Source organism: Haliotis cracherodii, unplaced genomic scaffold (genome assembly GCF_022045235.1).
Source record: "Haliotis cracherodii isolate W230 unplaced genomic scaffold, xgHalCrac1.p SCAF_35, whole genome shotgun sequence".
In the NCBI taxonomy this organism is placed as follows: Eukaryota; Metazoa; Mollusca; class Gastropoda; order Lepetellida; family Haliotidae; genus Haliotis; species Haliotis cracherodii.
Window position 1 is genome coordinate 1181623 of NW_027266292.1, and position 24998 is coordinate 1206620.

The 24998-nt window shown below is 41.7% G+C and overlaps 1 protein-coding gene across 4 annotated transcripts in view; it reads left to right on the forward strand.

Moving 5' to 3' along the window:
* LOC139477738 (cholecystokinin receptor type A-like) overlaps positions 1–20635 on the forward strand; it is a 118611-nt gene extending 97976 nt beyond the window's left edge. For all 4 annotated transcript variants that reach the window (XM_071260139.1, XM_071260138.1, XM_071260140.1 and 1 more), the window contains exons 3-4: positions 1436–1480; positions 18688–20635. In XM_071260139.1, the coding sequence (XP_071116240.1) occupies positions 18711–19889 (1179 nt within the window). In that variant the 5' untranslated portion in view covers positions 1436–1480; positions 18688–18710 and the 3' untranslated portion in view covers positions 19890–20635. The remainder of the gene's footprint in view (positions 1–1435; positions 1481–18687) is intronic.
* The last annotated feature ends 4363 nt before the right edge of the window (positions 20636–24998 follow it).

The following is a 24998-nucleotide window of genomic DNA, read 5'->3' on the forward strand; positions in this document are numbered from 1 at the left end:
AAGATGGAGACATTGCTCTAGAGGTACTTGAAACGAATGGTTTCTTCATGTTCAAGGAATATCGTGACAGCCTTTTCTGTCACGTAAATTGAACATGTTCGAGTAGCCTTTTAAAAGTAATAAAATAAAAACATAGGAGCTTAAGCGAAATCCATATTTTCAGTGAAAAACAACAGACTCGGGGATGTTTTGTCCCCATTGAATTCAATCATGCCGTTTCCTTTTCCTCAGCGTGCGTGTGTCGAGAGTTAAAAGCATGAAAATACACTTCACACATACATGTTGAGAGTTAACTTGCCGGTTGAGCTGAAGCAGCTGATTCTACTCGAGCTGTGCAGTGTGGTAGCCACTTTCGTCTCGAACATTTATGAATTCCGTTGTTTTAGTGATGTATCTTTTTAATGAATGACTAGGTTCCACGGTTGGCTGCCTATTTCTCAGAGAACAAGACTTTCTAACACATGGTTTGAGACAGTGAGATTCATAATGCTAAATTAGTTGCAATTGTACAAATGGCTGCTTTTCAGAATTCCAGAATTATCATTTTCCATGACGCCCATGGACCTTTGTGTCAAAACCACAAGCATTGCGAAGATTATTATTATTATATAGAGATTAAAATTTAAAATGCAGCAAAGAGGGTTTACGTGATGCTGGTATTGTCAGGCTGGTTAGGCTCATTATCAGCTCAGGACCATAGCCCCCTCTACACGCAGCCCAGACAGCGAATGGGACTTCTCCCAGGAAGCGCTGCGAAGTCGAACCCACCAAGATTGTTTTCGGAGAACATGAAGACTCCCAAACACTGCAGTCTTCTGCATCACCCAGATTGTCAGAAGGGCTGTATTCCTGGCAGCAATCCCGGGTACTCTCCCAGTCCACAGATAATATTTTGGAGGTACCAAACCTGAGTCACCGAGAACAATGGGGAGTCGGACAACTTGTTATTTGGGATGCAAGCGTGACATTTCGGAAGCGATGTTCTCATATTGGCCATGTTTTCACTGAATCTTGTCACTCCCTTTGAGTCAAAGGGGACGGAGAATTCAATGATAAAGATGATTTCCTAACATTCACCAAAAAGGGCAAGATCAGGGTTGTTGGCCTGGATAGATCTGAGGCCGTATACGGGCCTATTCCAAAGACTTTAGTATTTATGATTTTCCATGAAGCCCAAATTTGTGATGACTGCTTCGTAAAACCCACAAAAAAAACATGGTTAAGCTTTGCAATTAGATGAGATTCAATCTTCCCGGATTGTCATTATTACTGCCTTTGTTGTTCCCCTGTTTTCTTCAGGTGAACAATTGACTTGCCTTTGCATGTGTTCGAGCTTTTATTGTTAAAGCTAAATGACGTGTTGCAGTTATGTTTGTGTGTTTGTTGTTTAACGCCAGCATTATTGGTCATATCTGATCATGTATATCTGTTTCAGGTATGCAAGGACGATGATTTGACGGATTAGCAGTACCGTACTCAGGTGAGCTTCATCAGTCCGAAAATATTCATTAAAATCTGCGAGGACTGGATTTGTGGGATTAATCATAGATAGCTCTCCGATTTTATGGTTGTTCGTCGACGCAACTGACAAGATCACATATTACATTTGTTGGTTATGAGATCAACCGACCAAAAAACTTAAATTGGAACGAAAGGAAACTGAAAGGGTCTGTATCACCGCTATATCACCGTGCGAAATAGTGAATAACACGTATAACAGTCTGTGTTCTTACAAAATATTCCTCTCGGCATCTTTCCACGTGAACATTTGTTTCTTTTTCATTTAGTTGCACTAATCTGGAAGTTGAAAATTAAATTTAAATATTTCGATCACCTCCATTGAATCTTAGACCTTATGTTTTGTTTACAAACTACACAATGTTTTCCTGTTTTCTGACCTCATCCAATAGCTTTACTACCTCAGACTGAATACAGAAAAAGATGTCTCCAAGACCAAACTCCAAGTGAATAGCTCTGATTAATAACTTTCTGTAATTACCAATGGGTGCGGAGTGGTGTGCCTAGTGTAGTGTGTATGTAGAGTCGACAAAATTATGGGATATGGTGAGTGAGTGAGTGAGTTGGGTTTAACGCCGCTTTTAACAGTATTCCAGTTATATCACGGCGTGTCAGCTCAATGTGGGAGGAAAGCCCGAAGTGATGCAGGTCTCAGACGTTTACCACTTCGGTGAAACCCACGAGCACGGGTATGGTGCTGACAAACCTAGAAACATAATTGGGGCGAACCGGGATTCGAACCCACAACCATAGGTTTCTGGCGTGCCCAAGGGACGCAACTCTGCACAGCGAATCGCGGCGCCTTAGACGACTGGGCCACCCGTGCCCCCCAGTTTACTTGTGGATATGGAGAGAGTGAATGAGTGAGTCATGTTTGACGCAAGAATTGGGCTTCACACATTGTACCCGTGTTGGGAATCGAACCCGGGTCTTCAGCGTGACGAGGGAACGCTTTAACCACAAGGCTACACCACCGCCCCCGAAATCACTGTAATATTAATGAGTGCGGCGTTAAACAACATTGATCCATTCACTCAATGACTGCCACAGTAATCGACCAATGTTTCACCAAAGCTGGTTCTGTAGTCCTTTTGGGAAGGAAACAGACAACATTATTCGATAACATCACGCTACATTGTATAAATTACACGCATGTACATACGATCATATCATTAGCGCTATTTCAATATGTCATGTTGGGTATCAATGTATTCCCCTGGGAGATAAGAATATAATCTGATCATGAAAGCCCACGGATCCATTGGTAGGGATATACAGGCATGGAAATGATCTCAGTGGTGTGATGTATTGACGTTATGAATGACCTGTAATATGAATAGTACAATATAATCCAAAGTGAAAATCATCAAAAAGATAGTTATTATAAGGTTATTATACTGCATTACCACTGGAAATCATAGTGTTATGGACCCGTGGGAATTCCGGGTGAGAATATAAGCCCACAGCAACCCATGCTTGTCGGAAGAGGTAACATGAAATAACCGTGATCATGTACATTTATTGATAACTGAAATCTAATAATAAATCACGATGGTATGACCTATGTTGCTTTTAAGATCAATTTTCCAAGTGTATGCCGCCGGCTTATTGGGGTAACGAGAAATCAAGTTCTCTATGCCTCCCACGGAGAGTAGAGCATGGCAAAAGTTTCGTCCTTTGGGTCATGTGTGGCGTAATTATGAACTCCAACCAGTACACTTTACACAGCAGTGCCGTTCGAGATCTACATAGACATCTAGGCTGTGAGTTTGACTGGAAGATAATAAGTGCTACTTACGCGAACTGGTCACTATTATACACAGATATGCTTTTCGAGTATATGGCTGTGCTCTAAGAGTGAGCTGGGTTTAACGCCGCTTTTAACATTATTCCAGTTATATCGCGGCGTGACAGTTAGTGTGGGAGGAAAGCCACAAGTGATGCAGGTCTCACACGTTTACCACTTCGGTGAAACCCACGAGCATGGGTATGGTGCTGACAAACCTAGAAACATAATCGGGGCGAACCGGGATTCGAACCCACAATCATAGTTTTCTGGCGTGCCCAAGGGACGCAACTCTGCACAGCGAATCGCGGCGTCTTAGACGACTGGGCCACCCGTGCCCCCGCTCTAAGACAGATAGAGGACTAGTGATATTACTTCATGGGGACGAAAGTTGCGGGAACAATTGTACTTGAATGCGCTCGACTGTTCTCGAAACTGTATCTTTATATCCCATTTCGTACTCAGTACATCACGTGAAAATAACTAGATATATCACTCTAACAAGGACACAATAATTTCTAAGAAACATTGAAATTTCATAATTTTCAAATTTCAATTTGAAAATTGCACAAGCAATGAAAGCCTGTGTTGGCCGTCTTCACGTGTGATCCTTTAAAAAAGAATGGTTGTTTTGAGTTTTATAGATATTATCAAATTGTGCAATGTGATAGATTGGAACATTGTAAAATGTGCGATTACTCTCTGATAAAGTGACTATGATTGCTACATTTCTGACATATCATGTTACTAACCATCTATTATCCACGATTATTCCCATTAGCGAAAATGAATACATTCATATGACAACCCGTTTGGACAACGTGCGTGCCTAAAAGAATTTAATTTACTTTCTTCGTCACGAGTGATGCACTCGAGTTACTAGCATGACATGAAACTGATTCAGAAACATAGATAAACTTTGGACACATATTATAGTGTCCTGTTTGGCACAATAACATAACAGGGCTTCACAAGAAACTATGGAAAGTTGTTTGCAAACCTTTTATATCTCTCTCGCGTGACCTACGTGTTCAGTCATTGGTTTTCCAGTACAAGTCAATTGTATGATCCCAGACAAGGTATGGGCTTAGTCGTACAGTAGACATAGTCGCATAGTCGTCTTTTACGGCTAGCCTGGGTTGCTGAAGACCTGTTCTGCCCCGGATCTGTACGGGCAATGGTTATGGGGATGTCGGAACAAAAGACTGGGTCTGTATTGGTGGATTTACAACATCAACAAAATCCTATCGCTTTATTGATTTATGCTTGGTTTCTTGAACAATGACTGGCAGGTACAAGAACACCTAACCTATTATGTAAATTTGGATGATAAGCTCTGAGTACCATCACTCACGAAAGAAAAGAACAAGGTATCTCTGAAACAATTTTATAGGAAAACTCAGTTTGTAACATAACGTAACGCTTATTATTTCATGGTGTAATTAGGCATCGGAACCATACTTGCATCTTGGACTACAGGATTATTCGTAAAGGAACCGAATGGCAGGTTTCCACTTTATAGCATTAAAACAGTAATCTTCAACCAAACAACTACCTTCTTTCATGGAATGATGCAACTTAACTCGCTGCACGCCACGAGGACACAACAAGGTTGGTTTGCATAAGTAAATTAAACAGCTTGCAAGGGATTATTGTTTTGTCTCCCGTTCATCCCTTGAACCACCTTTTGCATGAAAGGTAACGGACTGAATTTGACATCAGACATTATGCTTGATTGATTGCATTTCAACACGAGAAAATCGATAACATTTCACAAAGATTACTATTTTTAAAGCACTTCTTTGCAGATTTTCTCAACATAACGTCATTCGCAAATGCATATGGTGATTGATCGAAACTGTTTTTTTGGAATTTGCCTGCTATCAATTTTGACCTCCTTTATAATTTAATCTTCTTGTGATGCTGAATTTCGAACAAACGGACGTGAAGTATCAAATTGTCGCGGCTTGTGTCCCACGTTCAATATCAAATTGTCGCCTTGCTTAAGAGTGACCCGGGGGCACGGGTGGCCCAGTCGTCTAAGGCGCCGCAATTCGCTGTGCAGAGTTGCGTCCCTTGGGCACGCCAGAAAACTATGATTGTGGGATCGAATCCCGGTTCGCCCCGATTATGTTTCTAGGTTTGTCAGCACCATACCCGTGCTCGTGGGTTTCACCGAAGTGGTAAACGTCTAAGACCTGCATCACTTGTGGCTTTCCTCCCACATTAAGCTGACACGCCGTGATATGACTGAAATACTGTTAAAAGCGGCGTTAAACCCAACTCACTCACTCACTAAGAGTGACTCGTTTGTGGCTTTGCGCAGAACATGACGATACGTAACTGATTCATTTCTGCAATAAGTTAACGATACCGTGTAAATGTTATGCCCATGTTTGAGAACTCTGTGGAAATAAATGTGAAATAATCTATTAACATCTCAAGATTTTGCAAATAGAGCGAAACCCTGTCTATCCGGAACCCATGTTTGTAACTGTCGGGAACATTTATATACCTCCAAACATACAATACGCCATTCCAAAGAAATTATTCATAGGATTTATTTAACGATTGGATTTGACAGTACCGTCCGGATTAATAGGGGTTCAATGTATGAAACAACTGGTAATAGTGAAATACTTGATAAAAGTGTCAGTAACACAACGCATTCTTGATAACAGCTTCAGTGCCAGAAAACATTATCTGGAGACGACTTTATATCAACAAATGAACATTTCGTTGTTCCGGAAATTCTTAAATCCGTATATTCTCACTTAGTATGAATACAATTCTGTTAACAAATTGTACTGGTCTTCTCGATGGTACGAGCCTCTCTTTGTATAAAACTGATATATCCTCATGGGTATCTTTTCATTATAAAGATCAGATATCTTACACGAGAATTTAAAAACATCACTTTTTGCACTCAAGACGTAAATCAATCAGTACATGTGTGACGTGGATATACTGCGCTTCCTTTTTTGTGATACGCCAGTTCCTTTCATGCCAATATTGAGTAGGTGGATGGGTAATGTGTTCGGCAGCTCGACACCTGAAATCTTCCAGGGCTTCGGTCCTGCCCCACACTGAAACACATGTTACATGTGGAGTCTCCTAAGGAAAAAACTGGTTCCAAATATACCTCTATTTAACGAGCAGAGGAGATGTGACTGAAGACATCCTGGTCGTTTGTACGGCAGCTGGGCGTGTAGTGAGTGAGTATGGTTTTACGCCGCTTTTAGCTATGTTCCAGCAATATCACGGCGGGGGACACCAGAAATGGGCTTCACACATTGTACCCATGTCGGGAATCGAACCCGGGTCTTCGGCGTGACGAGCGAACGCTTTAACCACTAGGCTACCCGACCGCCCCTTACGCTGGGCGTGTACACTCGACAGGGAACCTACAATGAAATTTGTGTGAATACTGGTCTAAAGATAGATGTAGTATGAGCATCCACATAGTGAATTGAATCTGGCGCAATGTAAATGAACATATTATTGAGTGAGTGTGGTATTACGCCGCTTTGAACAGTATGTGAGTCACATTATGATGTGTCAGCTTTGAGTGGTTGGAACGCCCACCGTGACTCTGGAACGCTCTAAACGACTCTTAGCTCGTTTATCCTACGAGTTATTAACGGAAGCAGATTTCGAACCAGGACATGTGGGACCTTGTTCAATTTATTCTGAACAGTGGACTGCGACGACTGAAAGAAACGGTACACACATAGCTACATGATAATATAGACTGATGTAGTCACATGGTTAATACTACCAGGAAAAAACGAATTCCTGCCTTCTCAATAGGTCAAGAAAACTATGAGACATTTTTGTGATAATATTTTGAAACAGAGCTGTAAATTCTTCAAGGTTTGTCTAGTCTGGTCACAATATTTGTAAAACTATTTGGTCTAGTAATATTCGCTGTGGCGTGAAGTTTTATCTCGACCAACGCATTGTTTGGGAGAACAATAACAGACTTTCATGTGATATACTCAATTGTGATAAATCTGCAAAATGAATTCTGATAAGGACATTACATTTTAGGGAACAGTTGGAAGCCAATGATTGAAGATAACGTGCTTTGTGCATGGTATCAACCGTAAGTGGTATCGACCTAACGTAGTATCGTGTTACGTTGGGTCATAAAAAATTAATGTGCATGTATCAGTGGCTTTTTTTCAAACAACCCGCCACTAGCGCCCGTTTTTTTTTCCACGAAGCAAACTAAAATTCAAAATCGTCTGCATGACGGCATGTTTGAGGCTAGGAAATATAACACTTCTAATATCCGATGATAGAGTTGTTTATTGCAAATCACGAAAAAGAATTCATATTAAATATACAGCCGTGATTGAAATCGTTAACATTGCGTTGTCAATTATGCTCAGATATATGTTTTATTGTATTTCCCATGTAGCTAGAATTTGTTTTTTTCTGAGAAATTAAATTGCTTGGTCCCTGCAGAGACACATTTTCTGGATGTTTTTTTTTCTTTTTGTGTGATTTTGCATTTTAGTTTACAACTATATTACAAAAAGTCATTGAAATACCACCGAACAATATGGACAGATCACACATTACTGTGAAGAGGTGAGGTGAAATTGGGTTTACGTCGCGTCCAAGATTATTGCACTTGTGGCTGCTTGTACTGGTCCGGACTGATGCCGATTTATATAGTGCTAGCTCACTGAATTACCATTCCGCAGTTTAACATGAATACTCCACTCAGACACAGTATACTGACTCGGAGCCGACCAGTCCTTGTTTTAGCCCCTTAATGCCGAGCGCCAGACAGGGTTACAACAAGTACCATCTTTTAACGTTTTTTGGTATGACGCGGTCGGGGATCGAACCCCGGACCTTCCGCTCTTCGGGCGGACGCTCTACCACTAGACCACAGAGGCGGTCTACCTTGAAGAGTCATAGATGAATCGTTTGGTTAAGATCATTATAGTATTACCCGCGACATGAGATCCTATTTGCTTGTGTTAAAGAAAAGATAAAGTTATTAATTTGCATCATGTTGTCGTCTTTGAAATATGCCTGCGACCAGATAGACATAAAAAAGGAAGAAAACACCAGAAAACTTGAGGACCATTTTTTCATCCAATTCGACAAAGAATTAATAAGTTCAGCTGAACATTTAAGATGTTAGATACGGAAAAAAACATACAATCGTATGCTCAAGATGTTCATTCTTTTGCAACGGGTTTAATGTACGAGCTTCTTTCAGAGATCTTTTGAAACCTTTACAAACCCTCGCTTCAACAGAGTACCCATGTCGCCACTGAAACTTACATGCCCCTTTCTGTAGCCCTTTGAGTAAATTGACGTCAGTAGGCCCTGCAGCCATACATCCTGTAGACACGCGCGATAACTGGCTGTCCTCTGACACAAAGAAATCAACGACAAAGGATTTGCCGTTTTCAATACTGCTTCAAATTAACTTAAAGGGACGGGCGCCTTAGCGTCACTCAGATATATATTGAGCAAGCTCCCATGACAATAATCGATGAGAAAGAAACTTTGAGCAGTGGAGAAATCCTTGAAGCAAAATGGAAACCCTACGACTTCAAGTATCGTCTGCAAAGGCCAAAGAGTGTGATGAAATAGGTAATTTCACTTGCGTTACTTCTTACGCAAATATCCTTTGGAACGATGTAGCCATTCTGAGCGTGTGTGTTTGTATGTTTGTCTGACTATTCACTTCCCGAAGGTATATTTTTTTTTAAAAACAATGGTCGTGAATATTATCTATTGTTCATGTTTAATACTTCACCCAATGGTACGTCATATTTTTGTTATTATATACCACCCTGATGGACAAGCATGCCTTTTTATAATTTCTAATAACATGTGTAAGATTCGTGAATGGGGTTTAAAACTGTCAGCATTTCTGTCAGTTCGTGATGTTGAGCTTAATGTGGTAGGCAAGTCCAGCTTGTGTGCTGACATACATAGGATCAAAATCGATGCGAATATGGGATTCGAACCAGTGATCAGTGAATCCTTGAAGCTTTGAGACACCATTCTGCTTTTATATTGGATGAAAACGAGAGAACAATATACGAATTGGCGTTCGATGACAGGTCAGATAGCACCTGTGTGTAGTACCCCAGTGTACCACAACAATGGCCTTTACAGTTTGTACAGATAGGGAATTTGTGGCAGATTGAGGCATTTCTCATTGTAAAGTATCAAAGGCGACTTCGCCACCCGATAACGAGTCAATTTGCCATTAAGACTGAAACCATCTTCTAATGATAATTGATAACAACGACTAAATTATTTGCCTCATTTGTCAAACTGTCAATACTTTCCTGTAATTCAGCCAGCTGGATTTGTCAAATCCGTCTAAGTGATTAAAAATCAAGTTATGTAAGAAATGCGTCTACTGCACTGACTGCAATGTATTTGTCCCCTGTGCGGAAACCGAATAAGCTCTGAAATAGGCGTAAAGCCTGCACGGCATGGCAAATGATAAATAACAAGGTCCGGGGTGTTCTGTTAAATGTATTATGATGAAGGTGCACATCCTGACTCAACCGTCCATTACATCAACAATAAAGAGTATGAAATGTATTATTGTAAGTATCGAAACTGATTACAATGGAATTGTGTCCGACAAAAGTGTAGTTTATTTTGTGTCGACGGTAATGGCTGCTTGGAATATAACGAGGTGTATTAAAGAACTTTACATTCACGCCATCCTGTCTGGTTCCCTTTTACCACATTGAAGACAGCCAATGGGCTGGAAATGCTTCCTTTCAGGCTCCCGAGATATGTGGGTCGTCATCGCTCAAGGCTATTTGTTTGCTTTCTTGTTGGTGTGCTTTCGCTGACGGATCGAAAGAGGTCAAACAATTCTTGCTCTAAGATGCTTTAACGGAGAGTTTCGTCAATGTTGACATAGCCGTACTTATATATTTGATCAAGATGCCCATGATGAATCTTCACGCGAGGGCTGATGTCATCATTAAAGCTTAAGAGCCTTATTCAATTTTGCAAAAGATACTTTCAGTCCTTAATTAAGTAGTTAATGAAGTGAAGATGGTTTGGGCAAGATGGGAATGAGCTGGAGAATAAATAACAAGCTTGGGGCAGACTTTGTATCAACAACTGGAACTTCTCATTGCCAAATATGCATGAAACTGGTGTTGACATAGTTTTCAAATTCACGAATGACACTTACCATAGAACTTGTTATGAATCCGCGATAATGTACAGGTGGACATAAAGTCCATCTATATCAGAAAGAAGTAAACAATTGGCAAAATCTGTCTCCAAGAGGATTTGCTTCAACGAAATTAGTTTGCAAACATTCAACCCTGCCCACAACTGAAACCCCATTTAATTTGGAAGACGGGTAAGAAACACGAACACGGCGGAAACGGCCTTGGAATTAATGAAACACATTCTTGATGATTCCCAACTAACATCAACACGATTTAGAATCTTGGTGATGCAGCTGATTTGCATAACTCCCCGTCTGTGGGTAAATGAGTATGGTTTTTATACAGCTTTTAACAACAATTCAGCGATATCACGCCGGGGAACACCAGAAATGGGCTTGACACATTTACCCCTGCTCTGATCTGAGGCTGCCCTCATAAGATATCAGTTGTAACATCTATTTCATTTTAGGGTTAGTCGTCTATACTGCCGCAATTAGACTTGCTCCGTTAGGCGTGCCAGTATCTTAATGAGCACAGGATCCCAAATTAGCACTGATTATGATCATTGGCCTGTCGGTACCATACCATAGCTCGTTGGCTCCACAGAAGTGGTAAACCTGCATCGCTCTATGATTAGTCTTTCTCGTGTCCTCATCCACCAAGTGGTTCAACCACAGCCAAAGAAACGGGCTGGGGCCACTCGGCGGGGAACGAATACCTTGTTGAGACCCTTGACTTCAATATGGCATTGTGAAGCCATATGAAAGCACAGCAATGCACGCAATTCAAATGTCTCATTAGTGAGTGAGAGCGTGTGGTTTTACGCCATGCTTTTAAAGAGATGTCCTAAATTTGAAGCTTAGTTGCAAGAAGTGAAATCATTATTACACAGAAGCGTGTTGTTTGTGGTGCACTATGATTATCAAATCCAATTAACACGTCGTGATTAAATTAGAATCCAATTCAGAAATGTGTTCAACACATCCTACAACTATTATTGGTATATCTACATGTCTACGACAAATGGTTCCAGTTGACGCATCTTACATATTGTTATTAGTTACATTTTGTTATATTGCTCCCGCGGTTTTTTTAAGGTGAACTATTTGCCTGCCTTTGCGTGTGTTCATGACGGTGCCAGGATACGTGTGGGGCAGGATACGAACACATTTTCGCGAACACCTGATGTTATCATCATTTGATAGTGACTCATAAACATATCATCATGATAGAGCGGCAATAGCCTTAGCAGAAATATCTAATGACTATACATAATTAAAGAAAGTGTTTCGCTCTTATATTACTATAATGTCAAGGTTAACAGGCGTCTGGTCCCATTTTTATTTTTTTTAATTTATTTATTTATTTTTTTATTTATTTTATTTTTTTATTTTATTTTTTTTATTCTTTTTGGATGTTTAAACCCAACAGCATCACGTTGGAAGTCGTCAGATCCGAGCACTGATGTTTTCCCGGTAGTCAGGAACATTCCATCCACATCAACCTCTCACAAATCGGTTCTGAACAGTCAGTGATTGATAGCCTGAACAATGGTTAAAGTCATCAGGGTAGCGCGTGCCAGACAAGCAACATGTATTGTGAACACTCTGCCCTCCAGTTTAAAGAGATCTTACCACAAGTAGGACCTATTTTGCTCGGAATCTAACGAAGACCCTGGAGTATTTAGAACATTTTCCGATGTTAGGTTTGCAGTCGATAAAGTGTAATCTAATGCAAATTATTCCTTATTTTCTTCATTAATAACGCATGATGGTTAATGATGCCGTTTTGTATCTGCATGAATTCAATGACGGAATGGAAAATACTCAGCAATGATATATTTTAAACGCTGTGATAAAATCATTCTGCATACAACGCTGTGTATTCAAATGCTGTATTGACTAATCTGGAACGATTGATAGGACGTACCACAACTAATGCAAATCAGCGTCACGTAATTGATGGATTGGATTAAATTTGCAGCCGATTAGATGCAGAGAAAGTCTCAACTTAGATTTGTTTTCCAAAATCCCTTTTTGCCTCGGATCTATACGCTGTGATAGTTGGATATGAGCAAATGTGGTGACAGTTCTTTTGATGACATCAATTACTATCAGCACAGAAATATCAACCACATGAAATTGTGTTTTTAACAAATAAAATCCACTCCTTCATCCGCCGATAAAAAAGCAATATTGAAATAATGCACCAGATAAGCCTACTGTACCGATCCGCTGAAATTTAATAAAGAGGTCCTGTGTTTTATTGGATAGATCTCCGCGAGATTGAACGTGCGTGTGTTTAATTTGTGAACTACTTTATTCATGGATGTTGGGTAGTGTTTGACAGGAAGACGCGGAGGAAGACTTTTAACGAATATATGTCAAACTAATAGCCCTATCGTCGCGAATGAATGATAAATGATTAATATTTGAAGCAGCAGTGAAATGAAATATGACGTTTGTCCTTCGTCACTGAGTCACCATGGGAACCACTGAAACTAATGACAAGGGTTTTTCAATTGATGAATCAATATGGAAATTATTCTCATCAATTTTGTCAAAATTTGAAAAACTGATTTTTATCGCTGACATTTTTCTTGGTTTGCAATCACGTCATTCAAGAAGACTGCATCAGTGAGAAATCCATCGCTTAACGTTACTTTTAACAATACGTTAATTAATCACTGCGTGTCATTGGGATGAAGATGGATGCATGTCTTAGGCGTTTACCACTCTGGCGAAATCCACGAGTTTGGGCTTATGCTGACAAACCATAGATCGCAATCTGGGCGAATTTGGATTAAAACCCAAAACCAACGGATCCGGGTACGCTCGTGGTTTTGTACTCTTCATAGCGAGTTACGGAGTCGTAAACGACGGGGTCATCAATGTCATCTTACGCATCACACGCCGTGTTATTTAGTTTTTTCACGTCATCCTTAGCCAATGGTGGGTGAAATGTTAGAACCGTTTAATGTTGTCGGGGAATGCTCGCAAGCAGGCAGCCAGGTCGGGCACCATAACCAATTCAGAAATTTAGAGAAAATTATGACTATCTGATTCCTACTGTAGATCTTGAGGTCTTCGTGGGCTTATCGGAAATCTTCTCCATTGCATCCCGGCATTCAGTTGCAGATTCTTTATGACACTGTTCGAATTTCTCGAACGTGGGACCAAAGTATGTTCCTCGCTTACAGAACGTTAATGGAAAGCTCAAAAACTTGAACCCATAAGACAAGACACAAAAAAAACAGTGTAATGTGTTGCTATTTGGCAGCCGTCACCATCGCACGTATACATACACATAATAAACATCCTATTCATGCACCATTTACCATATACAAGTGCTCTCAGTGTTTGTCTAAAGAACTAGTCCCGCCAGACCTTTTAGAAGATAAAAGTAATCAAAGCAATATGACGGCTGTGTTCTGCGATAGAATCTTTCAAACTGAGATAACAACTTACGTCATAATGTATTTAATTGTGTGCACCAAAATCAGTTAATTCAATCAATTAATCAGTTATTATTCAACACAACCTGGGCCACTGGGGACTCAGCAGCGTCAGGCCCCGTTGTTATCATTTCAGAGTTGTGGCCCGTAGTTGCGCCAAGATGTGGTTTATATTTTCACATTCTCAATAAAAATTACCCTTGCTTTGTCAGAATGGTACCCGCGGGTATTGGCGTCACAACATTAGCTGAAAACTGTTTAAAGCGTTGCGATAAACTCTGTGGCTACTCACACAGGGCACTCACATAGCGGCTACTCACACAGAGCACTCACATTGGGGCTACTCACACAGGGCACTCACATTGGGGCTACTCACACAGGGCACTCACATTGGGGCTACTCACACAGGGCACTCACATTGGGGCTACTCACACAGGGCACTCACATTGGGGCTACTCACACAGGGCACTCACATAGCGGCTACTAACACAGGGCACTCACATTGGGGCTACTCACACAGGGCACTCACATTCGGGCTACTCACACAGGGCACTCACATTCGGGCTACTCAAACAGGGCACTCACATTGGGCTGCTCACAGAGTGCACTCACATTGGGGCTACTAACAGGGCACTCACATTGGGGCTACTCACTCACTCACCCACTCGCACCAGCCCTACTTGTACAGACAAGAAGCAACGCCAGGTTCGCGACAAGTGTTTACAAGGAGAAGTGGAAAGAGCTATGAGCAAGCAACTTCATTAGTTGTCACAGTAATTAAATTACTGGTCTGTCTCCTCGCTAGTTAGAGTAACGTCTTTCTTCACGAATCAATACCAGCAATTATTTGGCAAGAGTTTTGCGATGTAGATGTTTGGCTGGCTTGTTTACCAGGTTCATATGACGTGGACTTGTCTGTGATTACTTGATATGTTTACTCCGCCGAAGATCACAAAATTGTAAATGAAATGGGAAATAGATGTATCTCTTGTCGATACTTAGTACTTGTTGAAGAAGTCAGTCTGTAAACTGTCTTTCCTCCTTCTATTTGTAAATCTGACTTTGTAATTGTGTACAATAATATTTAACTATCTATCCATCTACGCGATATCGCGATCAGTGTAGACGGTAGCGGGTATCCTGTGTGCTCATAGTGATTTTCGAAGGAAATTAAGTAAACTTCTAAAGGAAATTAGAAGAACTTCCTTTCAACCTGACATGTATTCTGTCAATATCTAATTAAAAGTAACCCGTTACTACCAGGTATAGATTATCTGAAAACGTCACACGATCATATTAAGGAAACTTTAGCAAATATCGAACCCTGATCACCATGATCTATACGACTGAATTCGCCCGGTATAAATAAAAGAGACAACGTCACTTGCATAATCATAAGAAATTTCAGCCAAAAGCTAAGTCCTTGCACGACTCCGACTGTAACCTAAGCATCTATGTATGAACCACTAGGGGCGGTCGGGTAGCCTAGTGGTTAAAGCGTTCGCTCGTCACGCCGAAGACCCGGGTTCGATTCCCGACATGGGTACAAGGTGTGAAGCCCATTTCTGGTGTCCCCCGCCGTGATATTGCTCGAATATTGCTAAAAGCAGCGTAAAACCATATTCACTCACTATGAACCACTATCAAATAGTGATGACACCAGGTGTTCGCGAAAAGATGAACGTATCAGTGTATCACAAATTGTCTGACACGAAGTGATGCCTCTTTAAGCACAATAGAGGTGGTGAGGTGAGGTGAAATGGGGTTTAACGTCACGTCCAAGATTATTGCACTTATATAGCGACGTGCATGTACATGTGTGTGTTTGTGTGGCTGCTTGTACTAGTCCGGACTGATGCCGATTTATAATGCTAGCTCACTGAGATACCATGCCGCAGTTTAACATGAATACGCCACTTAGACACAGTATGCTGGCTCGGAGCCGACCAGTCCTTGTTTTAGCCCCTTAATGCCGAGCGCCAGACAGGGTAACAACAAGTACCATTTTTAACGTCTTTTGGTCTTTAAGCACAATAGACGTTCGGAAAGATATCGCCCACCGACTAACGGGGTCCGAACTGAAGAGGTTTCACTTTACATGTACAGTGCACGTTGGAATGGTCATATATCAACAGCAGCTCTCGATCGGCACACAAGGTCATATTAGCAGCTCCTCGTATTGGTGAGAATCAACACAGAAATCTCAACCGTACTGTTCCATGTTAGGAAGCCAGATAGCGGTTATTAAGTGTGACAATTCATGTGATCCCAAGTAACAGGAACTGTCAGAATTTGATTAAATACAATTGGATATAAGTGTAATTGTTATCAGCGACCCGCCTTGTCTGGGTTATAGCCTCTTGAGACTTAAACGTGTGGCTAATCACTATCAAACCACAGTGGGATACAAGGATGTATTTTCTCTATTTCGTCTACGTTGTGTTTCTCCGCTACCTACTGACGCCCTCCATCAGCTAGTAACCATGGAAACGAGACACCATCCTTGACCGAACCTATATATATCTATATCTATATGAAGCGTTGATATCAAATTGTTGGCACTGTCCGCCGTTTGCATAAGCGGCATGCGTCTTTAGAAAATATATAGCGTTCCCCAATGCATCATAGACTTAAGTATTAGTGTCGGGTTTCGTATCTACTCAATAAGACGCAATATTCATTTGATAGGGTTAATAAGTCACAAATACGACTCGCAGCACTGCGGAGTGTACAGGGAAAACCACCACAGCCATATTTCCCGCATGCAGGTAGCTATCAACTGCGAAATGAAATGGGCTCTTAATCTTGAAATGAGTTATCATAATCATTACACTATAAATCTTTGAATGTATGGATTTTATGTGATTTTAATATCCCTTGACATATACATGTTGAATGTCAAAGCATGATTATACTACCTTTTAATTTGAACGGTATTTGAGGTTATACGTTTAACTTTTATTTCTATGGTGTACCTTCAACAAAAGCATACTCGCATATCTTTGGCGGTCACTTTTGTAACGTTTCGCATATTCCTGTATGTAATATATATGTGGAATCAACAATAATAAATATACTTAAATATACGAGTTTTCGTATTAAGGGTGGTCATATCAGATAAGGCGCTTCAAACCGTTGTTGCGTCTCTTGTATGTTTCGGAAAACTATTATCGGGGTTCGAATCCCTGATTTGCGTTGATTACAGTTCTGGGTTTGTCAGCACCATACCGTGGTCATGGGTTTCACCAAACCTGTGAACGTCTATCACCTACGTCACGTTGACCGTCCTCGCACGAACACCCCGCCTTCTCATCTGTAGAGGGGCGGTCGGGTAGCCTAGTGGTTTAAGCGTTCGCTTGTCACGCCGAAGACCCGGGTTCGATTCCCGACATGGGTATAATGTGTGAAGCCCATTTGTGGTGTCCCCCGCCGTTGCTGGAATATTGCTAAAAGCGGCGTAAAACCATACTCACACACTCACAACAAGCTGATACATCGTTATACAAATGTCTTTTTATCGTATCTGTAATTTCATGCCGAGTCTTCGTTTAACCACAAAGCTATCATTCTGCTCCGTTTCATATTTAAAGACACAGTGTCGAGTATAATCGTGAACGATATATCGTTATCGATGTATTCCTCTACGATATTAAAATTGCACATAGATCTGCATATAACTCGTCGCCAAATTTGGAATATGAAACATTATTTCTTCAATACATTTCCACTACCACGGTACTACTGGTGTTTAAAGTTAATACAAGATTGCATTTGTTTCAATTCGATGTCCATGTACCTTATATTATAAAGGTCAGTGATGGGGCGGTTGGGTACAATGTGTGAAGCCCATTTCTGGTGTGTCCCGCCGTGTTATTGCTGGAATATTGCTGAAAGTGGCTTGATCCTCACTCCTTTACTCGGGGGTGAAGGTTGTCATATTAGAAAGATAATTATCTACACGCTGTTCTGAGGCAATCTGAGCTCTTTCGGTTTATGGAAATAATATTTCAGCAATGTTTAGCACTGGACTCAAGTGAGATGAGCAGTAAAGATTTGACATTTCTATTTGCTTTGGTCATATTTTGAACGTCGTATACAGAAAATGGTGACAAGTGATGTTTAAATGCGGATGATGGTCCATATATATTCAGGCCTTGAAACCCACATCAGCAGCGCACGACCCAGAGGAATAGTCGTAAAGATAAGTGCGGATTGATCGACAAGCAAATCGCAAGCCAACACTATTACCGATATCTGCACATTAAGACTTAAGATAACCACATGAATGACAGATTTAGCAATTTACACATACTTACACTATCTCATAATACTTTGCATATTTTATTTTAAAAGCCGGTTAATGAGTGAGTTTGGTTTAACTCCGCTTATTCCATCTTTATGATGTTAAATGTAGGGGAAGGCAATAGGTCAAAATATGAAATCGGTCATAGACGTTTACAACATAAGTGAACGCCAGATCACAAATATGCTACTGATAGCTCAACGATCGAAATCGGGACGGGCTTTGGATTCGAGCTAATAAACAACGCCTAAGAGTTACCCTAGACCGCTGGGCCACCTGTGCTTCGCGGATCATTTTTAGAAAACAATTGCAGTGACGTTTTGATTTACGAAATAATACGGGGTAAACCAGGATGTCCTTGTTGACCCCGTAGTATTTCGGAATTCCATTTGTAGGTATGGAACCGGCATTATAATATTTATATTTTATTTATTTGTCTTTTCAGTTCCCCCTAGGACTAGCCTCATCATGTCGAATCTATCATCGGATGCCAACACATCGGATACAGGAGAGACGGTGGAGGTGTCCAAGAGTGCCCAGCACGCCGTCATCTGCATCCTCATGGTGTTGTCCGTGTTCGGCTCTATTGGAAATGGCCTTGTCCTGTACGTGTTCTCCAAGAAGGTTGATAAAGTGACATCCACCATCTTCATCCTGGCACTGGCTGGAGCCGATTTTGTCACATCTCTCGTCATCATGCCATTTACAGCTGTCAACATTCTTTTGGACGACTGCTTAAAATATGACTTCATCTGTAAACTGTACCAATTTTTTATCACCTGCAATGTTCCACTGTCTTCGTTCCTTATGGTGGCCATAGCTGTTGACCGTTACCTGTGCATCTGCCATCCGTTTGTTCGCGCAATGACCCCGGCCCGAGCAAGAATGTCTATCATGTGCCTTAGTCTCTTTGCCTTCCTCCTAGGCTCAATAACATCTTTGGCTTACGGGGTTGTAGAACCTAGAACTGTCATAAACAGTGCCAGTAACATCACCAACACATCTGAAGTCACGAGTGATGTATACACCGGAAGTGACGACAACTCTACGACAGCGGAAGTAACAGAATATGTGTATACAGGGAAATGCTTCCCTAATATGATCATCCTAAGTCGTGATTTTCTTATGAATTATCAGAAGGTGTATGCTTCCTTTTTCCTTATATCCGTCGTGATTGTTTCCATTTTGTATGGTCTAATATATTATTCCGTGACCCAAAGACGAAAATGGCGTTGGAGACAAAAGTCATTAAAACCGTCGATGAAGTCAATGACGACGTGTCATACCGACGTTGAAACCGTCGAACTCCACAAAACAGACAAAAATGGCGTTAATGCCGAAGAGGATCCGGAGGAGAAACAACAGCTTAACCATCGGAAGCGTCCGAGTGGTCGAGATAAAAAGGATTATAACCGACTGGCAAACATTCGCACAGCCGCTATGTTGTTTGTAGTCACAACGGTGTTTATAATTGCTTTCCTGCCTGCATGGCTGATGGCTCATAGGTTAATAGGATACAATATTGTTGTGTTTTATATGTACTTTGTCTACAGTGTTGCCAATCCCGTGATTTATGCGTTCATGAACGTCGCCTTTCGAAAGGAACTGAAAGAGGTATTTACAAAGGGGAGTTCATGCACGCGTTAAACATCTTGGACTGCGCAGAGACCGAGACTTCGATATGGGATCGTGCTTATCTCACACGCTGATCGTAGACTAAGTAATGACATTTCACGCACTGGAGTTACTTGTGTACTGTTATTTAAGCTGTTGAGCTCTTTAAGCTTTTAACTACAAACATGTCCTTGGATACGATGCCCCTTCCAACAGAGGACATGTGTTACGTGCGCAACAAGTAATAATTTCTGTCACCATGGACGAACAGTTCAGTAAAATATCAAACGCCTTTGATTGATGTAACTTTTATGTTCCATCAGAAATCGCTATCAATATGGTTTCAGCGGACCAGTGATCCTGGGAAGAGCTGCGTGTTCAGCAACTTTGGCATGTATACCGTTATTATGTGTTATCGTGTCTATCCCATGCTACAGACCGTGCTAGCAAACATAAATCCAGATGTATATTGCTTTTTATCCTGTATACATAATATTTATGACATATAAAGTCATCACTTCCTGTGACCTCAGCCAATCAAAAACGCTCTCAACTGACCCCACTTCTCGTTGAATTTTGGCCTTCAGACACATATTTCAAATCAAAATTGGGTTTTGATTGGCCGAGAACACACACGTGTGACTGCGCATGCGTTATCAATAGACAGTATGTGGTTATTGTGAGCGCTGCAGTTAGGCTGCCAGAAGCCCTATGCAAATAAGCAATGTACAATAATGTAAATAGCCAATAGTTGTTGCATGTGATAAGTCAATTAAACTGTGTCGGTACACGCACTAGTTGTGTCATATCATGAAGGAGATATATCGTCATTGTCTGTTGTTTAAGCTGTGATCCCCGTTCGGGTTAGAATTGAACCAATCGACCCGTACCTGTCGTGAGAGTGAGTGAGTGAGTGAGTATGGTTAATTCGCCGCTTTCAGCAATATTCCAGCAATATCATGGCGGGGGACACCAGAAATGGGGTTCAAACAATTTATCCATGTGGAGTATCGAACTCCGGCCTAAGGAGTGACTAGCGGACGTTCTAAACATTAGGCTACCCCACTGCCCCAGTACTTGTCGAAAGAAGCGACTTAATGGATCGGATGGTCGTGATCAGTGATTGTCTGTCATCGTGTCATGATGGCGTCAGTCGTTGCTGATAATATCACTCACCGGTTTGTCGGGCCCAGACTCGATGATTTCCTTGATAAATGTAGGCTCCATCTATCATCTAGCTTATGGTTGACTGGTTGTATTTTGTAATTTTATATATTGCAAGAGTATGTCTAACTGCTTCAGCTAAAATGTTTGGGTCTACAAATCTCTCTCTCTCTCTCTCTCTCTCTCTCTCTCTCTCTCTCTCTCTCTCTCTCTCTCTCTCTCTCTCTCTCTCTCAGCAATATTCCAGCCACATGACGGCGGTCTGTGAATAATCGAGTCAGGACCAGACAATCCAGTGTTTGAAAACATGCGCATCGATCCACGCAATTGGGATACGATGACATGCATCAACCAAGTCAGCGAGCCTGAACACCCGATTCCGTTAGTGTCCTCTTACGGCAAGCACAGTCGCCTCTCCTCACCATTACTGAATATTCTTCTAACCAAACAAACCAGTGATGGTGAGGTGGGGTGAAATGGTATTTAACTTAGTCCAAGATTGTGTGCACTCACTTAGCAACGTGTGTGTGTGTGTGTGTGTGTGTGTGTGTGTGTGTGTGTGTGTGTGTGTGTGTGTGTGTGTGTGTGTGTGTGTGTGTGTGTGTGTGTGTGTGTGTGTGTGTGTGTGTGTGTGTGTGTGTGTGCGGCTTAGTCCGGACTGATGCCGGTCTCATCGTGTTAGCCTACTGACATACCATGCCGCAGTTTAACATGAATACCTCAATCAGTGAGTGAGTGAGTGAGTATGGTTTTACACCGCTTTTAGCAATATTCCAGCAATATCACGGCGGGGGACACGAGAAATGGGCTTCACACATTGTATCCATATCGGGAATCGAACCCGGGTCTTTGGCGTGACGAACGAACGCTTTAACCACAAGGCCACCCAACCGCCCCCTCAATCAGACAAAGTGTACAGGCTCGTAGCCGACCAGACTTTGTTTTATCCTCTTAATGCCGAGCGCCGGACATGGTAACAACAAGAACTGTCTTTTTGTATGACGCGGCCGGGGATCGATCTATCCAACCAGGGTGGCGGTTCAGTAATACTGCATTGAGAACGATCAAATTAAAAGAAAACGATTGATTTTTGGTGTTTTGACACAATTTATGATAGTAAAAACACTGTATTTATTTTTTCATCTTAAAATATACACTGTCATCTAAAGTGAATCGTTCATTCACAAAAGACACAAGACAACATATTGTTTCTTTTGGTTTATCCTTACAAGACAGCCTCCGTGGTCTAGTGGCAGAAGGTCCGGGGTTCGATCCCCGGCAGCGTCATACCAAAAGACGTTAAAAGATAGTACTTGTTACCCTGTCTGGCGCTCGGCATTAATGGGCTGAAACAAAGACTGATCGGCTCGGAGTCAGTATACTGTGTCTGAGTGGGATATTCATGTTAAACTGCGGCATGGTATCTCAGTGAGCTAGCACTATCAATCGGCATCAGTCCGGACTAGTACAAGCAGCCACACACACACACGTGCATGCACGTCGCTATATAAGTGCAATGATCTTGAACGTGACGTTAAACCCAATTTCACCTCACCTCACCTTATCCTTACAATTTTCAAATGTGTATATCAGTTTTAGATGATGGTTGAAAACCATACTTCGAAAACGTCACTTTTTAACATGGGTTGAACTTTGGTAGCGAGGATGGATATCATGACACAAAGAATGTTGGTTTTGGTTTTGGTTGATTTGTGGATCATTGTCAGGGCCAAACCTTATTTACCTGCATTAGAGAGTGATTCATAAACACATGATTTGGTCTTTCAGCAGACATTTCGTTGGTGACATCCATGCCTTCCGTACCAGGACGCCTACCAGGTGAGGTGAAATGGGGTTTAACGTCGCGTCCAAGATTATTGCACTTATATAGGGACGTGCATGCACGTGTATATGTGTGTGTGTGGCTGCTTGTACTAGTCCGGACTGATGCCGATTTATAGTGCTAGCACACTGAGATACCATGCCGCAGTATAACATCATGGGCGGATACAGAGGGGGGATACGGGGATGCGCATCCCAACCCCACCCCCGCCACCCAACCCCCACCCCCTTTTTTTTATTTCGAAAAATATCTTTATTTCTTTATAAATTACCACCAAAGACAATAAATAGATCTTAATTGTGCAACCCACCTTTTCAAAAAAGCTGTATCCGCCCATGAACATGAATACCCCACTCAGACACAGTATACTGACTCTGAGCCGACCAGTCCTGGTTTTAGCCCCTTTAATGCCGAGCGCCAGACAGGGTAACAAGTACTAGCTTTTAACGTCTTTTGGTGTGACGCGGCTGGGGATTGAACCCCGGGCCTTCCGCTCTCCGTGCGGACGCTCTACCATTAGACCACGGAGGCGGTCAGAACGCCTACCAACTTCAGATGTATGATTTCGTCTGTAATTCTGTCAGCCGTACCGAGCATACCATTTCGCACCGTCAATGCCCTGAGACTCCGTCACGACCACTTCAGGTCGGAAATGGGGGATAATCATGGTATTGGGAAAATGATGGAGACAGGTCAATGGTGCCTCGATCATGATCCCTTCATATTCGTATTCCGCTCCTTGAGGGGCAGTGCACTTAGTGGGTGTGAATATGGGTTACGTGCTTATACTGGCGAAGGACAGACAGAATCTACTCACGACGTGCTTTGCTTGTTTCCGGTTGGTTTCAAAAATTATTCTGGACAAGCGCCCTAGGTTACACAGGACGAGGGAAGTGTCTGGCGCCGTACCTATGCCGTTCAACTAACTGTATGAATTAAATCTGATATATGTGTATATACCAGGAAGCAGTTGGATTGGTCGTTAGGTGTATCGGCGACCGGTAAATCGTCTGAAATGTCTTCACTGGCTTGTCCCTTCTTGAATTGTTGTCGTTACAGACATGACGTCTGGAATTGAATGCATACTCCGGAGCAAGACTTTCATTGCTAAGATGTGAGGTGAGGTGAAATTGGGTTTAACGTTGCGTCCAAGATTATCGCACTTATATAGCGACGTGCATGTACGTGTGTGTGTTTGTGTGGCTGCTTGTACTAGTCCGGACTGATGCCGATTTATAGTGCTAGCCCACTGAGATACCATGCCGCAGTTTAACATGAATACCCCACTCAGACACAGTATACTGACTCCGAGCCGACCAGCCCTTGTTTTAGCCCCTTAATGCCGAGCGCCAGACAGGGTAACAACAAGTACCATCTTTTAACGTCTTTTGGTATGACGCGGCCGGGGTCATTACGAAGATGATTTATTAAAGTGAGTGAGTGAAATATATTTAACACTGAGTAGTTTAGTTATATCACTGCATGTCGCAGGTCGTGCATTGATTACGTGGTACATATTGATGAAACTCGAATCTACGACAAGCGGTTTCTGGGACGACGAAAGGATGTAGTTTTGCACAGCTAATTGTTGTGCCTATGGCCTTAGGTGTTTATTGGTTGGGGCATACCTTTTTACGATCATCTGGTATCATCACTATCTGATAGTGATTCATAAACACGTGCTTATGATAAAGTCGAAATCGTAGAATGGACTCGAGATTTCTTATAATATGAAAAAGGCCTCTGTCGCTTATATTTACATATTTTTCATGTGAATATGGACAGGGATTTTGTCGCTTTTATTAACATCTAATATTCGGGAAGTGTAACGACATATAAAACTAACGACACACAACGACATAATTTTTTATCTTCATAAATATGTAATTAAACTTAGGTTTCCCACGGCATACGATATCCGTACAAAAGCAAGATTTAAATATTTAACACCGCGATCTCTATCTCGATCTCGTAAAGGAGTGACTGCCCTCACTGAAAGCATATTTTCAAGTGATCAGCTCAGTGATGCATATTTTCAAATGATCAGCAGGAATACAAGCAGTCTGACACAAGGACGAATAGTCGTTGGAAAGGTTACTCCAGACCACATATTGTTGTGATCTCGTTGACTCAAA